Source organism: Oncorhynchus clarkii, chromosome 3, assembly GCF_045791955.1.
Source record: "Oncorhynchus clarkii lewisi isolate Uvic-CL-2024 chromosome 3, UVic_Ocla_1.0, whole genome shotgun sequence".
Taxonomy (NCBI): domain Eukaryota; kingdom Metazoa; phylum Chordata; class Actinopteri; order Salmoniformes; family Salmonidae; genus Oncorhynchus; species Oncorhynchus clarkii.
In genome coordinates, this window is record NC_092149.1 from 6159511 (window position 1) to 6178360 (window position 18850).

The window sequence follows — 18850 nt, forward strand, 5'->3', positions numbered from 1 at the left end:
ATTTCTACATGCAGGGTTTCAGTTTGCCAGTAGTTGTGGTGTATTTCTACATGCAGGGTTTCAGTTTGCCAGTAGTTGTGGTGTATTTCTACATGCAGGGTTTCAGTTTGCCAGTAGTTGTGGTGTATTTCTACATGCAGGGTTTCAGTTTGCCAGTAGTTGTGGTGTATTTCTACATGCAGGGTTTCAGTTTGCCAGTAGTTGTGGTGTATTTCTACATGCAGGGTTTCAGTTTGCCAGTAGTTGTGGTGTATTTCTACATGCAGGGTTTCAGTTTGCCAGTAGTTGTGGTGTATTTCTACATGCAGGGTTTCAGTTTGCCAGTAGTTGTGGTGTATTTCTACATGCAGGGTTTCAGTTTGCCAGTAGTTGTGGTGTATTTCTACATGCAGGGTTTCAGTTTGCCAGTAGTTGTGGTGTATTTCTACATGCAGGGTTTCAGTTTGCCAGTAGTTGTGGTGTATTTCTACCTGCAGGGTTTCAGTTTGCCAGTAGTTGTGGTGTATTTCTACATGCAGGGTTTCAGTTTGCCAGTAGTTGTGGTGTATTTCTACCTGCAGGGTTTCAGTTTGCCAGTAGTTGTGGTGTATTTCTACATGCAGGGTTTCAGTTTGCCAGTAGTTGTGGTGTATTTCTACATGCAGGGTTTCAGTTTGCCAGTAGTTGTGGTGTATTTCTACATGCAGGGTTTCAGTTTGCCAGTAGTTGTGGTGTATTTCTACATGCAGGGTTTCAGTTTGCCAGTAGTTGTGGTGTATTTCTACATGCAGGGTTTCAGTTTGCCAGTAGTTGTGGTGTATTTCTACATGCAGGGTTTCAGTTTGCCAGTAGTTGTGGTGTATTTCTACATGCAGGGTTTCAGTTTGCCAGTAGTTGTGGTGTATTTCTACCTGCAGGGTTTCAGTTTGCCAGTAGTTGTGGTGTATTTCTACATGCAGGGTTTCAGTTTGCCAGTAGTTGTGGTGTATTTCTACCTGCAGGGTTTCAGTTTGCCAGTAGTTGTGGTGTATTTCTACCTGCAGGGTTTCAGTTTGCCAGTAGTTGTGGTGTATTTCTACATGCAGGGTTTCAGTTTGCCAGTAGTTGTGGTGTATTTCTACCTGCAGGGTTTCAGTTTGCCAGTAGTTGTGGTGTATTTCTACATGCAGGGTTTCAGTTTGCCAGTAGTTGTGGTGTATTTCTACCTGCAGGGTTTCAGTTTGCCAGTAGTTGTGGTGTATTTCTACCTGCAGGGTTTCAGTTTGCCAGTAGTTGTGGTGTATTTCTACATGCAGGGTTTCAGTTTGCCAGTAGTTGTGGTGTATTTCTACCTGCAGGGTTGCAGTTTGCCAGTAGTTGTGGTGTATTTCTACATGCAGGGTTTCAGTTTGCCAGTAGTTGTGGTGTATTTCTACATGCAGGGTTTCAGTTTGCCAGTAGTTGTGGTGTATTTCTACATGCAGGGTTTCAGTTTGCCAGTAGTTGTGGTGTATTTCTACATGCAGGGTTTCAGTTTGCCAGTAGTTGTGGTGTATTTCTACATGCAGGGTTGCAGTTTGCCAGTAGTTGTGGTGTATTTCTACCTGCAGGGTTTCAGTTTGCCAGTAGTTGTGGTGTATTTCTACATGCAGGGTTTCAGTTTGCCAGTAGTTGTGGTGTATTTCTACCTGCAGGGTTGCAGTTTGCCAGTAGTTGTGGTGTATTTCTACATGCAGGGTTTCAGTTTGCCAGTAGTTGTGGTGTATTTCTACATGCAGGGTTTCAGTTTGCCAGTAGTTGTGGTGTATTTCTACATGCAGGGTTTCAGTTTGCCAGTAGTTGTGGTGTATTTCTACATGCAGGGTTTCAGTTTGCCAGTAGTTGTGGTGTATTTCTACATGCAGGGTTTCAGTTTGCCAGTAGTTGTGGTGTATTTCTACATGCAGGGTTTCAGTTTGCCAGTAGTTGTGGTGTATTTCTACATGCAGGGTTTCAGTTTGCCAGTAGTTGTGGTGTATTTCTACATGCAGGGTTTCAGTTTGCCAGTAGTTGTGGTGTATTTCTACATGCAGGGTTTCAGTTTGCCAGTAGTTGTGGTGTATTTCTACATGCAGGGTTTCAGTTTGCCAGTAGTTGTGGTGTATTTCTACATGCAGGGTTTCAGTTTGCCAGTAGTTGTGGTGTATTTCTACATGCAGGGTTTCAGTTTGCCAGTAGTTGTGGTGTATTTCTACATGCAGGGTTTCAGTTTGCCAGTAGTTGTGGTGTATTTCTACATGCAGGGTTTCAGTTTGCCAGTAGTTGTGGTGTATTTCTACATGCAGGGTTTCAGTTTGCCAGTAGTTGTGGTGTATTTCTACATGCAGGGTTTCAGTTTGCCAGTAGTTGTGGTGTATTTCTACATGCAGGGTTTCAGTTTGCCAGTAGTTGTGGTGTATTTCTACATGCAGGGTTTCAGTTTGCCAGTAGTTGTGGTGTATTTCTACCTGCAGGGTTTCAGTTTGCCAGTAGTTGTGGTGTATTTCTACATGCAGGGTTTCAGTTTGCCAGTAGTTGTGGTGTATTTCTACCTGCAGGGTTTCAGTTTGCCAGTAGTTGTGGTGTATTTCTACATGCAGGGTTTCAGTTTGCCAGTAGTTGTGGTGTATTTCTACATGCAGGGTTTCAGTTTGCCAGTAGTTGTGGTGTATTTCTACATGCAGGGTTTCAGTTTGCCAGTAGTTGTGGTGTATTTCTACATGCAGGGTTTCAGTTTGCCAGTAGTTGTGGTGTATTTCTACATGCAGGGTTTCAGTTTGCCAGTAGTTGTGGTGTATTTCTACCTGCAGGGTTTCAGTTTGCCAGTAGTTGTGGTGTATTTCTACATGCAGGGTTTCAGTTTGCCAGTAGTTGTGGTGTATTTCTACCTGCAGGGTTTCAGTTTGCCAGTAGTTGTGGTGTATTTCTACATGCAGGGTTTCAGTTTGCCAGTAGTTGTGGTGTATTTCTACCTGCAGGGTTTCAGTTTGCCAGTAGTTGTGGTGTATTTCTACATGCAGGGTTTCAGTTTGCCAGTAGTTGTGGTGTATTTCTACATGCAGGGTTTCAGTTTGCCAGTAGTTGTGGTGTATTTCTACATGCAGGGTTTCAGTTTGCCAGTAGTTGTGGTGTATTTCTACATGCAGGGTTTCAGTTTGCCAGTAGTTGTGGTGTATTTCTACATGCAGGGTTTCAGTTTGCCAGTAGTTGTGGTGTATTTCTACATGCAGGGTTTCAGTTTGCCAGTAGTTGTGGTGTATTTCTACATGCAGGGTTTCAGTTTGCCAGTAGTTGTGGTGTATTTCTACATGCAGGGTTTCAGTTTGCCAGTAGTTGTGGTGTATTTCTACATGCAGGGTTTCAGTTTGCCAGTAGTTGTGGTGTATTTCTACATGCAGGGTTTCAGTTTGCCAGTAGTTGTGGTGTATTTCTACATGCAGGGTTTCAGTTTGCCAGTAGTTGTGGTGTATTTCTACATGCAGGGTTTCAGTTTGCCAGTAGTTGTGGTGTATTTCTACATGCAGGGTTTCAGTTTGCCAGTAGTTGTGGTGTATTTCTACATGCAGGGTTTCAGTTTGCCAGTAGTTGTGGTGTATTTCTACATGCAGGGTTTCAGTTTGCCAGTAGTTGTGGTGTATTTCTACATGCAGGGTTTCAGTTTGCCAGTAGTTGTGGTGTATTTCTACATGCAGGGTTTCAGTTTGCCAGTAGTTGTGGTGTATTTCTACATGCAGGGTTTCAGTTTGCCAGTAGTTGTGGTGTATTTCTACATGCAGGGTTTCAGTTTGCCAGTAGTTGTGGTGTATTTCTACATGCAGGGTTTCAGTTTGCCAGTAGTTGTGGTGTATTTCTACATGCAGGGTTTCAGTTTGCCAGTAGTTGTGGTGTATTTCTACATGCAGGGTTTCAGTTTGCCAGTAGTTGACGTCTTTTAGCCGATGAAAAAAAGAAAAGAAAAGCAGATAAATAAAATATGTCCCGGTCAAATTGACCGGGAGAAAAACAATCGCATTGCAACGGAATGTTTTTTATTCATTGATGGAAACACCAGTCGATGTTCAGCGCATTCAGGAAGTATTCAGACCTCTTGACCGTTTTACACATTTTGTAACGTTACAGCCTTATTCTAAAACTGATTAAATAAAACATTTTCCTCATCAATCTACACACAATAGTCCATAATGACAAAGCAAATTTGTGCACATTTATTAAAAATAAAAAACAGAAATACCTTATTTACATAAGTATTCAGACCCTCTGCTATGAGACTTGAAATTGAGCTCAGTTGCATCCTGTTTACATTGATCATCTTTGAGATGTTTCTACAACTTGATTGGAGTCCACCTGTGGTAAATTCTATTGATTGGACATAATTTGGAAAGGCACTCACCTGTCTATATGAGGTCCCACAGTTGACAGTGCATATCAGAGCAAAAAACAAGACATGAAGTCGAAGGAATTGTCCATAGAGCTCCGAGACAGGATTGTGTCGAGGCACAGATCTGGGGAAGGGACCAAAACATTTCTGCAGCATTGAAGGTCCCCAAGAACACAGTGGCCTCTGTCATTCTTTAAATGTAATAAGTTTGGAACCACCAAGATTCTTCCTAGAGTTGGCCATCCAGCGAAACTAAGCAATCAGGGGAGAAGGGCCTTGGTCAGGGAGGTGACCAAGAACCCGATGGTCACTCTGACAGAGCTCATGACTGATTAAATTCTTACTGCAGGTAGAGTGGCCAAAAGAAAGCCACTCCTAAGTAAAAGGCACATGACAGCCCACTTGGAGTTTGCCAAAAGGCACCTAAAGGACTCTCAGACCATGAGAAATAAGATTCTCTGGTCTGATGAAACCAAGATTGAATTCTTTGGCCTGAATACCAAGCGTCACATCTGGAGGAAACCTGGCACCATCCCTACGGTGAAGCATGGTGGTGGCAGTATCATGATGTGGGGATGTTTTTCAGCGGCAGGGACTTGGAGAATAGTCAGGATCGAAGGAAAGATGATCGAAGCAAAGTACAGAGATCCTTGATGAAAAGCTGTTTCAAAGCACTCAGGACCTCAGACTGGGGCGAAGGTTCACCTTCCAACAGGACAACAACCCTAAACACACAGCCAAGACAACGCAGGAGTGGCTTCGGGACAAGTCTCTATATGTCCTTGAGTGGCCCAGCCAGAGCCCGGACTTGAAACAGATCGAACATCTCTGGAGAGACCTGAAAATAGCTGTGCAGCGACGCTCCCCATCCAACCTGACAGAGCTTGAGAGGATCTGCAGAGAAGAATGGGAGAAACTCCCCAAATACAGGCGTGTCAAGCTTGTAGCGTCATACCCACGAAGACTTGAGGCTGTAATCGCTGCCAAAGGTGCTTCAACAAAGTACTGAGTAAAGGGTCTGAATACTTATGTAAATGTGTTATTTCAGTTTTTATCTTTAATAGATTGTGTGGGTGTTGTGTGTAGATTGATGAGGGGGGAAAAACAATGTAATCCATTTTAGAATAAGGCTGTGACGTAGCAGAATGTGGAAAAAGGGGAGGGGTCTGAATACGTTCAGAATTCACTGTAGATACATTTGACCGTCATGCTTCTCAGTTTATATGTTCATTTGCATAATGTAGTGGAATTAAATCAGCGTGTGTATTTTGGTTAGTTGTCATGCATCTTCTTTATCTATACAACTATCACACGCACCACCCATCACTTTCATTCTTTAAAACCTAAATGTTTTACTTCGTATTATGAGGCTTGTCTTACCTTGCTTCAAATTAGCATACACTCCTTGAACACAAAGGTGCTCTTTAGAACCTAAAAGGGTTCTTTGGCTGTCCCCATAGGAGAACCCTATGAAGAACTATATTTGGTTCCAGGCAGAACCCTTTTGAGTTCCATTTATAAACCTTTGCATAGAGGGTTCTACATGGAACCAAAAGGGGTTGACCAGGAACCAAAAAAGGTTCTACCTGGAGTCAAAAAGGGTCCTCCTATTTCTACCAATCTGTGGGCCAGTAATGAGTTTCATATGCACATTTTTCGTGGAACAGTTTCATTTCAATAATATCGTTTTAGTTTAGCAAAATCGTTGTCACATGGTTAAACATAATAATCAGACTTTAATTTATACAAATACAAATCTAAAAGTTAAAATTCAACCAATGTGAGAGCACAAGCCTCTGCCATATGGACACATTGATTCACCGTGATCAATTGGCAGCTAAAGAAACGAGAGCATGGAACTCAGAGATCTCCTAAGGAGAGCATGGAACTCAGAGATCTCCTAAGGAGAGCATGGAACTCAGAGATCTCCTAAGGAGAGCATGGAACTCAGAGATCTCCTAAGGAGAGCATGGAACTCAGAGATCTCCTAAGGAGAGCATGGAACTCAGAGATCTCCTAAGGAGAGCATGGAACTCAGAGATCTCCTAAGGAGAGCATGGAACTCAGAGATCTCCTAAGGAGAGCATGGAACTCAGAATTCTCCTAAGTAGAGCATGGAACTCAGAGATCTCCTAAGGAGAGCATGGAACTCAGAGATCTCCTAAGGAGAGCATGGAACTCAGAGATCTCCTAAGGAGAGCATGGAACTCAGAGATCTCCTAAGGAGAGCATGGAACTCAGAGATCTCCTAAGGAGAGCATGGAACTCAGAGATCTCCTAAGGAGAGCATGGAACTCAGAGATCTCCTAAGGAGAGCATGGAACTCAGAGATCTCCCAATGAGAGCATGGAACTCAGAGATCTCCTAAGGAGAGCATGGAACTCAGAGATATCCTAGGCCAATGCAACAGTAGGCCTATAACTTCCATTGTCAACTAAGTAAAAATACATAAAGCCAACAAATAAGTAGAAGATATCTTGATAAATTCAGGTTCTTTCAATCGCATTAATCTCTCTACTCAGCCTGTCTGCCTCCCTTTTGATCTGTCTTGACTTGAGCTATACTGTAGCTAGTGAAGTACAACGTTGTATAAAATCACTCTACTGGGTCTGGCTCAAAGCTGTTGCTAGCAAACTTACAGCATTGTATCACCTAGCCTATTCCGGGCCTTGCACCAGTGAGCTCAGGACAGACAGCTGTTTTTGCACAAGGGAAAAGTGTTCAGGTATTTTATGATGTTTCCATTGGATATATGAGATCCTCGGATCATTATATTTTGGTATTTCACACCGAGGCTTGGTGATTGTGGAGGGGGAGATTGTATTTTGGTATTTCACACCGAGGCTTGGTGATTGTGGAGGGGGAGATTATATTTTGGTATTTCACACCGAGGCTTGGTGATTGTGGAGGGGGAGATTATATTTTGGTATTTCACACCGAGGCTTGGTGATTGTGGAGGGGGAGATTATATTTTGGTATTTCACACCAAGGCTTGGTGATTGTGGAGGGGGAGATTATATTTTGGTATTTCACACCGAGGCTTGGTGATTGTGGAGGGGGAGATTATATTTTGGTATTTCACACCGAGGCTTGGTGATTGTGGAGGGGGAGATTATATTTTGGTATTTCACACCGAGGCTTGGTGATTGTGGAGGGGGAGATTATATTTTGGTATTTCACACCGAGGCTTGGTGATTGTGGAGGGGGAGATTATATTTTGGTATTTCACACCGAGGCTTGGTGATTGTGGAGGGGGAGATTATATTTTGGTATTTCACACCGAGGCTTGGTGATTGTGGAGGGGGAGATTATATTTTGGTATTTCACACCGAGGCTTGGTGATTGTGGAGGGGGAGATTATATTTTGGTATTTCACACCGAGGCTTGGTGATTGTGGAGGGGGAGATTATATTTTGGTATTTCACACCGAGGCTTGGTGATTGTGGAGGGGGAGATTATATTTTGGTATTTCACACCGAGGCTTGGTGATTGTGGAGGGGGAGATTATATTTTGGTATTTCACACCGAGGCTTGGTGATTGTGGAGGGGGAGATTATATTTTGGTATTTCACACCGAGGCTTGGTGATTGTGGAGGGGGAGATTATATTTTGGTATTTCACACCGAGGCTTGGTGATTGTGGATGGGGAGATTATATTTTGGTATTTCACACCGAGGCTTGGTGATTGTGGAGGGGGAGATTATATTTTGGTATTTCACACCGAGGCTTGGTGATTGTGGAGGGGGAGATTATATTTTGGTATTTCACACCGAGGCTTGGTGATTGTGTAGGGGGAGATTATATTTTGGTATTTCACACCGAGGCTTGGTGATTGTGTAGGGGGAGATTATATTTTGGTATTTCACACCGAGGCTTGGTGATTGTGGAGGGGGAGATTATATTTTGGTATTTCACACCGAGGCTTGGTGATTGTGGAGGGGGAGATTGTTGGAAAGGTTTTTCAAATACTGTGAGGAACGATTATCGTTTGCAAAAAACAGACACATTTATTGAAAATGAAATACAAAAATATCAAATTTACATAAGTATTCACACCCCTGAGGCAATTCATGTTAGAATCAGCTTCGGCAGTGATTACAGCAGTGAGTCTTTCTGGGTCAGTCTCTAAGAGCTTTGCATACCTGGATTGTACAATATTTGCACATTATTCTTTATCAAATTCTTCAAGCTCTGTCAAGTTGGTTGTTGATCAATGCTAGACAGCTATTTTCAAGTCTTGCCATACATTTTCAAGACGATTTAAGTCCAAACTGTAACTAGGCCACTCAGGAACATTCAATGTTGTCTTGGTAACCAAATCCAGTGTAGATTTGGCCTTGTGTTTTGTGTTATTGTCCTACTGAAAGGTGAATTTGTCTCCCAGTGTCTGTTGGAAAGCACACTGAACCAGGTTTCCCTCTAGGATTTTGCCTGTGCTTAGCTCTATTCCATTTATTTTTATTGTAAAAAAAACTCCCTAGCACCATGCCAATGACAAGCATACCCATAACATGATGCAGCCACCACCATGATTGAAAATATGTGGTGGTACTCTGTGATGTGTTGTATTGGATTTGCCCCAAACATAACACTTTGTATTCAGGACATAAAGTTAATTTCTTTGCACCATTTTTTGCAGTTTTACTTCAGTGCCTTGGTGCAAACAGGATGCATGTTTTGGAATATTTTTATTCTGTACAGGCTTCCTTATTTTTACTCTGTCATTTAGGTTAGTATTGTGGAGTAACTACAATGTTGTTGATCCATCATCCGTTTTCTCCTATCACAGGCATTAAACTCTGTAACTGTTTTAAAGTCACCATTGGCCTCATGGGGTAATCCTGAGCGGTTTCCTTCCTCTCCGGCAGCTGAGTTAGGAAGGACACCTGTGGCCAGCAGCATACCATCCTGCATTCCACTTCTGACGCTATGCAGGGTCCCTTTATGGGAGACCAGATGCTGCTGGAAGTGGTGTTGGAGGGCCAGTAGGAGACACTTTGAACTGGTCTAAAATAAAATATACAAATGCCCCAGGGCAGTGATTTGGGACATTGCCCTGTGTAGGGTGTCGTCTTTTGGATTGGACGTTTAAACGTGTGTCCTGACTCTCTGTGGTCACTAAAGATCCCATGGCACTTATTGTAAGAGTAGGGGTGTTAACCCTGGTGTCCTGGCTAAATTCCCAATCTGGCCCTCATACCATCACAGTCACCTAATCATCCCAAGCTTACTATTGGCTCATTACTCCTGAATTTATTTAGGCTTTCCATAATAAAGGGGTTGAATATTTATTGACTCAAGACAGTTCATATTTTCATTTTTGATTAATTTGTTAACATCTCTAAAAACATAATTCCACGTTGACATTACGAGGTATTGTGTGTAGGCAAGTGACGACAAAATCTAAATTGAATCCATTTTAAATTCATGCTGTAACATAACATTTCTGAAGGCTGAAGTACAAGCTTGTGATTTGAAACAATCCACAGTTATTTTTTGAAAAGAAGATAATGATCCTCGATTCCTCTGTGTCTAAGTCATGCTCTCAGGTGAAGCATTTGAAATCATTTCCTTTCCTTCTGTATAGACAGGAGTAATTATAGAATTCTGACAAATGTATTTCAACTCATAGTTGTTGCATCTTAAGATCTCACCTTTTTCTAACGGTGATTTTAATCTCTGTCACATATGAACCGCTTTCATCAGGTGAGACGTTTAGAATGGGGTTTTCTCGCAAATTGCATTTTGGGAAATGTTTGAAAAGGACGATTTATTGGCCGCTTCACTACAGGAGCTCTCTTCTTAAGAGGCATTACAACCATCTACATGTGATTTCTGTCATTCGGAGCACCGTGGGTGGTCGCCCCCCCCAATGGGTGACACACCCAATGCATATGAGTCTGGTGAAAATCTTTCTGGTTACGTTTTCCTAACAGAAACCCTGCTGTAGTTCTAAACTGTCTGACTCAGGACCAAACGGTTGTCAGAATCCCTGAACAAACACATTTACAGACATGTTTTCAACACACCTGCAGTGAGCACATCAGATAGTTGCCGAAGAAACACCCCCCCCCACAGACTTTGTTGTGGGTCTGTTTGCCAAACTCTCGGTTCAGATAAGTGATGGTCCCTTTCTCTCTGATCTCTACCCTTATTTTCTAAACAACATTGTTTCATTTACTAGTTTCTATTCGCTGCTGTTTAATCTCTGCTGTTGTCGCTTCCTGTCTCTCCCTGTAGGTTCTGGTGTCCAGTCTGTAGAGCTGGTGTGTAAAGGACTGTTGAAGTCTATATGTGTAGCTAAAGGCTCTGCTATGCTGTTGTCTCTGTTCCTTCCTGTCTCTGTAGGTTCTGGTGTCCAGTCTGTAGAGCTGGTGTGTAAAGGACTGTTGAAGTCTATATGTGTAGCTAAAGGCTCTGCTATGCTGTTGTCTCTGTTCCTTCCTGTCTCTCTCTGTAGGTTCTGGTGTCCAGTCTGTAGAGCTGGTGTGTAAAGGACTGTTGAAGTCTATATGTGTAGCTAAAGGCTCTGCTATGCTGTTGTCTCTGTTCCTTCCTGTCTCTCTCTGTAGGTTCTGGTGTCCAGTCTGTAGAGCTGGTGTGTACAGGACTGTTGAAGTCTATATGTGTAGCTAAAGGCTCTGCTATGCTGTTGTCTCTGTTCCTTCCTGTCTCTCCCTGTAGGTTCTGGTGTCCAGTCTGTAGAGCTGGTGTGTAAAGGACTGTTGAAGTCTATATGTGTAGCTAAAGGCTCTGCTATGCTGTTGTCTCTGTTCCTTCCTGTCTCTGTAGGTTCTGGTGTCCAGTCTGTAGAGCTGGTGTGTACAGGACTGTTGAAGTCTATATGTGTAGCTAAAGGCTCTGCTATGCTGTTGTCTCTGTCCCTTCCTGTCCTCTCTGCAGGGTCAGGGAAGTCCTTCTCCATGATGGGGAATAAGAAGGCTCCAGGGCTGATCCCCAGGCTGTGCTGCTCCCTGTTTGAGAGGATCGGCCGGGAGGACAGCCAGGTTCTCTCCTTCAAGGTGGAGGTCTCCTACATGGAGATATACAACGAGAAGGTCCGTGACCTGCTGGACCCTAAAGGGTGAGTTTAGACGGACGGACGGATGGACACACACACACACACACACACACACACACACACACACACATGCACGGACATGCACACACACGGACTGATGTGCAGATGGATGTACACACACACACACACACACACTCTCTCTCTAACTTGACCAGTCTTTGGAGTAGCCTATCTCATGGACTATCAAACCTCGAGGTAAAGAGTGTCCTGACCTGAGCAGTGTTTTCTGTCAGCTATACAGCTGGTTACACACTGATTTTCAGCTGGCTACTTTTTACACTTAAATCAACTAGGCACATTATTTACAATTCACAAGCCAGAAGAAAAGTCAGCCAAGCCCTCTCAGCTACAATGAACACTATGCATCTTCTTGCAACCTATTGATAGGACAGGCACCTGTCAATCACAAAGTGAGCGATGACAGGGAAACACTTCTGATTTGACAGTCTGCTGTCTGTCCCGCCTCCCGGTTCCTGGGTGGGTGTGTTTTGTACACTGTGGTTGCAGTCAAATGTCTTTATACAGAGGGAGAGAGCATGATGCTGCTCCATCATCTATGCCAGTCAGTTTTCACGTCCAGTATAATGTGTTAAGGACGAGTCAAAATCTACTTATTGTTTTCTGACACATTGATTTATTTGATTATATTCAGCGTTTCACATGCAGCCAGGAAGTGCTGGCGTATGGGCTTCCTGTACGCTGATTGGTTTATACATGGTGTGGAACTGACCATATATCCTCGCCCTTCATAAATCATGGGCTTCCTGTACGTTGATTGGTTTATACATGGTGTGGAAATGACCATATATCCTCGCTCTTCATAAATCATGGGCTTCCTGTACGCTGATTGGTTTATACATGGTGTGGAACTGACCATATATCCTCGCTCTTCATAAATCATGGGCTTCCTGTACGCTGATTGGTTTATACATGGTGTGGAAATGACCATATATCCTCGCTCTTCATAAATCATGGGCTTCCTGTACGCTGATTGGTTTATACATGGTGTGGAAATGACCATATATCCTCGCTCTTCATAAATCATGGGCTTCCTGTACGCTGATTGGTTTATACATGGTGTGGAACTGACTGAATAAAGTTGATCTCATATATCCTCGCCCTTCATAAATCACACAGCCTAGCTATACAGTATGTCCAGGATATCACATCGGGACAGGTAAACTAAAGATGTTCCATATGAAGTCCCATCAGGACAAGACAACTAAAGATGTTCCATATGAAGTCCATCAGGACAAGACAACTAAAGATGTTCCATATGAAGTCTATCAGGACAGGTAAACTAAAGATGTTCCATATGAAGTCCATCAGGACAAGTAAACTAAAGATGTTCCATATGAAGTCCATCAGGACAGGTAAACTAAAGATGTTCCATATGAAGTCTATCAGGACAGGTAAACTAGAGATGTTCCATATGAAGTCCATCAGGACAGGTAAACTAAAGATGTTCCATATGAAGTCCATCAGGACAGGTAAACTAAAGATGTTCCATATGAAGTCCATCAGGACAGGTAAACTAAAGATGTTCCATATGAAGTCTATCAGGACAGGTAAACTAAAGATGTTCCATATGAAGTCTATCAGGACAAGTAAACTAAAGATGTTCCATATGAAGTCCATCAGGACACGTAAACTAAAGATGTTCCATATGAAGTCCATCAGGACAAGACAACTAAAGATGTTCCATATGAAGTCCATCAGGACAGGTAAACTAGAGATGTTCCATATGAAGTCCATCAGGACACGTAAACTAAAGATGTTCCATATGAAGTCCATCAGGACAAGACAACTAAAGATGTTCCATATGAAGTCCATCAGGACAGGTAAACTAGAGATGTTCCATATGAAGTCCATCAGGACAAGTAAACTAAAGATGTTCCATATGAAGTCCATCAGGACAAGTAAACTAGAGATGTTCCATATGAAGTCCATCAGGACAAGTAAACTAGGTAGGTTTTTTGGTGATTATCTGCAGATAAATGATGACAACATTGGATAAAGATGGTGAATCCTCCTCACTGCAGGAACAATAAGTAGACTAGTGTGGAGATAGCCCACGACTAGCACCTGCGTCAATCTTCAGTAATATCTGTATTGCAGATTGTCTAGAAAATGCCTCTTAAAAGGAAGATTGAAGTCTGTGGAAGAAATATGTTGGTCAGTGTTTAAACAAGTATTTGTTTTAATAATAAATGACATACTGCAGAGAGTTGCAGACACTTGTTGAAATTCTTTCACTCATTGAACTGTTGTTCTCTCTTCTCTGAACACGTAGGGAACCAGACCTTCACTGAGCATCTGTTCTGTTTATTTTACACCCATTCTTCCACCTGATACAGTTCCCATCACACTATTTGTTTGATTTAAATGTAACCTTTCATTTACAGTGCCTTGCGAAAGTATTCGGCCCCCTTGAACTTTGCGACCTTTTGCCACATTTCAGGCTTCAAACATAAAGATATCAAACTGTATTTTTTTGTGAAGAATCAACAACAAGTGGGACACAATCATGAAGTGGAACGACATTTATTGGATATTTCAAACTTTTTTAACAAATTAAAAACTGAAAAATTGGGCGTGCAAAATTATTCAGCCCCCTTAAGTTAATACTTTGTAGCGCCACCTTTTGCTGCGATTACAGCTGTAAGTCGCTTGGGGTATGTCTCTATCAGTTTTGCACATCGAGAGACTGAATTTTTTTCCCATTCCTCCTTGCAAAACAGCTCGAGCTCAGTGAGGTTGGATGGAGAGCATTTGTGAACAGCAGTTTTCAGTTCTTTCCACAGATTCTCGATTGGATTCAGGTCTGGACTTTGACTTGGCCATTCTAACACCTGGATATGTTTATTTTTGAACCATTCCATTGTAGATTTTGCTTTATGTTTTGGATCATTGTCTTGTTGGAAGACAAATCTCTGTCCCAGTCTCAGGTCTTTTGCAGACTCCATCAGGTTTTCTTCCAGAATGGTCCTGTATTTGGCTCCATCCATCTTCCCATCAATTTTAACCATCTTCCCTGTCCCTGCTGAAGAAAAGCAGGCCCAAACCATGATGCTGCCACCACCATGTTTGACAGTGGGGATGGTGTGTTCAGCTGTGTTGCTTTTACGCCAAACATAACGTTTTGCATTGTTGCCAAAAAGTTCAATTTTGGTTTCATCTGACCAGAGCACCTTCTTCCACATGTTTGGTGTGTCTCCCAGGTGGCTTGTGGCAAACTTTAAACAACACTTTTTATGGATATCTTTAAGAAATGGCTTTCTTCTTGCCACTCTTCCATAAAGGCCAGATTTGTGCAATATACGACTGATTGTTGTCCTATGGACAGAGTCTCCCACCTCAGCTGTAGATCTCTGCAGTTCATCCAGAGTGATCATGGGCCTCTTGGCTGCATCTCTGATCAGTCTTCTCCTTGCATGAGCTGAAAGTTTAGAGGGACGGCCAGGTCTTGGTAGATTTGCAGTGGTCTGATACTCCTTCCATTTCAAATTATCGCTTGCACAGTGCTCCTTGGGATGTTTAAAGCTTGGGAAATCTTTTTGTATCCAAATCCGGCTTTAAACTTCTTCACAACAGTATCTCGGACCTGCCTGGTGTGTTCCTTGTTCTTCATGATGCTCTCTGCGCTTTTGACGGACCTCTGAGACTATCACAGTGCAGGTGCATTTATACGAAGACTTGATTACACACAGGTGGATTGTATTTATCATCATTAGTCATTTAGGTCAACATTGGATCATTCAGAGATCCTCACTGAACTTCTGGAGAGAGTTTGCTGCACTGAAAGTAAAGGGGCTGAATAATTTTGCACGCCCAATTTTTCAGTTTTTGATTTGTTAAAAAAGTTTGAAATATCCAATAAATGTCATTCCACTTCATGATTGTGTCCCACTTGTTGTTGATTCTTCACAAAAAAATACAGTTTTATATCTTTATGTTTGAAGCCTGAAATGTGGCAAAAGGTCGCAAAGTTCAAGGGGGCCGAATACTTTCGCAAGGCACTGTATTTGGGCTATTTACTTAATTTCTGTTTTAATACAGTCTATACAGTAGGTCTGTTTTAATACAGTAGGTCTGTTTTAATACAGTAGGTCTGTTTTAATACAGTAGGTCTGTTTTAACACAGTACATACAGTAGGTCTGTTTTAACACAGTACATACAGTAGGTCTGTTTTAACACAGTAGGTCTGTTTTAACACAGTAGGTCTGTTTTAATACAGTAGGTCTGTTTTAACACAGTCCATACAGTAGGTCTGTTTTAACACAGTCCATACAGTAGGTCTGTTTTAACACAGTAGGTCTGTTTTAACACAGTACATACAGTAGGTCTGTTTTAACACAGTAGGTCTGTTTTAACACAGTAGGTCTGTTTTAACACAGTACATACAGTAGGTCTGTTTTAACACAGTACATACGGTAGGTCTGTTTTAACACATTAGGTCTGTTTTAACACAGTAGGTCTGTTTTAACACAGTACATACAGTAGGTCTGTTTTAACACAGTACATACAGTAGGTCTGTTTTAACACAGTAGGTCTGTTTTAACACAGTACATACAGTAGGTCTGTTTTAACACAGTACATACAGTAGGTCTGTTTTAATACAGTAGGTCTGTTTTAATACAGTACATACAGTAGGTCTGGTTTAACACAGTACATACAGTAGGTCTGTTTTAATACAGTAGGTCTGTTTTAACACAGTAGGTCTGTTTTAATACAGTAGGTCTGTTTTAATACAGTTCATACAGTAGGTTTGTTTTAATACAGTACATACAGTAGGTCTGTTTTAATACAGTAGGTCTGTTTTAATACAGTACATACAGTAGGTCTGTTTTAATACAGTAGGTCTGTTTTAATACAGTACATACGGTAGGTCTTGTGGCATTCTAATGATCTTGGATCCAATCCCAGTCGGTCAGATACCCAATCAGCTCTCTGTGTACAAGCTCTCCTCTTGTTCCCAGTCTATAGGCACGTGTCCATGTACACAATGAAGCTCTGGGACCTTATGTTGACTGTCAAGTATTTTCTGATTCAGCTGCATTCTTAACAGATCTCATTCAGTCTGCGTCTGACAGGAGGGAGGGCGGTAAGGGAGGGTTAACTGACTGAGTGTGTATCAGGTACAGCTGTTAGAGAGCAGGGGTGGGTGGGTGTGGACACTGGACAGCCTTAGAGAGGGACAACATTGGAGCTCTCTGTCTGTGTAGCTGCAGATGTCTGTGAGAGGATATAGCCAAGTCAGTCCCAGCTCCATGCAACTGACCTCTCTGTTATTTCCTGGCTTAGACCCACTCTCTCTGTGTCTCTCTCTCTCTCTCTCACGGTCTCCCTCTCACGGTCTCTCTGTCTCTGTCTCTGTCTCTCTCTCTCTCTCTCTCTCTCTCTCTCTATCTCTATCTCTCTCTCTCTATCTCTCTCTCTCTCTCTCTCTCTCTCTCTCTCTCTCACCTCTCTCTCTCTCTCTCTCTCTCTCTCTCTCTCTCTCTCTCTCTCTCTCACCTCTCTCTGTCTCTCTCTCTCACCTCTATCTCTCTCTCCTCTCTCTGTCTCTCTCTCTATCTCTCTCTCTCTCTCTCTCTCTCTCTCTCTCTCTCTCTCACCTCTCTCTGTCTCTCTCTCTCACCTTCTCTATCTCTCTCTCTCTCTCACCTTCTCTCTCTCTCTCTCACCTTCTCTCTCTCTCTCTCACCTTCTCTCTCTCTCACCTTCTCTGTCTCTCTCTCACTCTCTCTCACCTTCTCTCTCTCTCTCACCTTCTCTCTCTCACCTTCTCTGTCTCTCTCTCTCTCTCTCTCTCTCTCACCTTCTCTCTCTCTCTCTCTCTCTCTCTCACCTTCTCTGTCTCTCTCTCACCTTCTCTCTCTCTCTCACCTTCTCTGTCTCTCTCTCACCTTCTCTCTCTCTCTCTCTCTCTCTCTCTCTCTCTCCCTCTCTCTCTCACCTTCTCTCTCTCTCTCTCTCTCTCACCTTCTCTCGCTCTCTCTGTCTCTCTCTCTCGCTCTCTGTGTGTGTGTGTTCAATTCAATATAAGGGCTTTATTGGCATGGGAAACATGTGTTTATATTGCCAAAGGAAGTGAAATAGATAATAAACAAAACAAAATTATAATGTGACCATAAACATGACACTTACAAAGTTCCAAACAAATAAAGACATGTCAAATGTCATATTATGTCTTTATACAGTGTTGTACTGATGTACAAATAGTTAAAGTACGAAAGGGAATCTCTGTGTGTATCTCTGTATATATCTCTCTGTGTATCTTTATGTATCTCTGTATATATATCTGTATATATCTCTGTGTATATCTGTATATATATCTGTGTGTATCTCTGTGTGTATCTCTGTATATATCTCTTTGTGTATCTCTATATATATATCTGTGTGTATCTCTGTGTATCTCTGTATATATATCTTTGTGTATCTCTGTATATATATCTATGTATATCTGTATATAGCTCTGTGTGTATCTCTGTATATAGCTCTGTGTGTATCTCTGTATATATCTCTTTGTGTATCTCTGTATATATCTCTGTATATATCTCTGTATATATCTCTGTGTGTACCTCTGTATTTCTGTATATATCTCTGTGTGTATCTCTGTATATATCTCTGTGTGTATCTCTGTGTATCTCAGTGTCTCATCAGTTTGTAGGCTGACCACTCTGGACTTTCCCTCTCTGTCTGTCATCCCCTGTTGTAAACCTAGAGGCAGGCCACACACACACACACACACACACACACACACACACACACACACACACACACACACACACACACACACACACACACACACACACACACACACACACACTTCCCCCTGTCTGTCCTCCCCTGTTGTTAGACCTATTGATTTGAACAGAGAGCAGTCAGTTGGAGCTGTGAACTTGAGTTTTGTCAACCTCTGTAAATCTACTTCCCCAGAGAGAGAGAGGAGGCCTATATAGTGATATATAGTCTCTGTGTATAGGTGAGAGAGAGGAGGCCTATATAGTGATATATGGTCTGTGTGTGTAGGTGAGAGAGAGGAGGCCTATATAGTGATATATAGTCTGTGTGTGTAGGTGAGAGAGAGGAGGCCTATATAGTGATATATAGTCTGTGTTTGTAGGTGAGAGAGGGGGGTGGGGGGTTGGGGGGCGATAAGTCGACCGTCACTGATCTCAAGCTTACCCACCCCCTCTGGCAAACAGCCAAGTGAAGATCAGGTTCAACCCATCTGCACCACCTAGTGAAGAACACACACACACATACACACACTGCACCACCTAGTGAAGAACACACATACACACACACACACACACACACACACACACACACACACACACTGCACCACCTAGTGAAGAACACACACACACACATACACACACACACACACACACACACACACACACAC

The 18850-nt window shown here is 42.4% G+C and overlaps 1 protein-coding gene across 1 annotated transcript in view; it reads left to right on the plus strand.

Annotated features, from left to right (window-relative positions):
- LOC139387027 (kinesin-like protein KIF13A) overlaps positions 1-18850 on the plus strand; it is a 168782-nt gene that overhangs the window by 66789 nt on the left and 83143 nt on the right. Inside the window, exon 6 of the mRNA XM_071132994.1 lies at positions 11258-11438. Coding sequence (XP_070989095.1) covers positions 11258-11438 — 181 coding nt within the window. The remainder of the gene's footprint in view (positions 1-11257; positions 11439-18850) is intronic.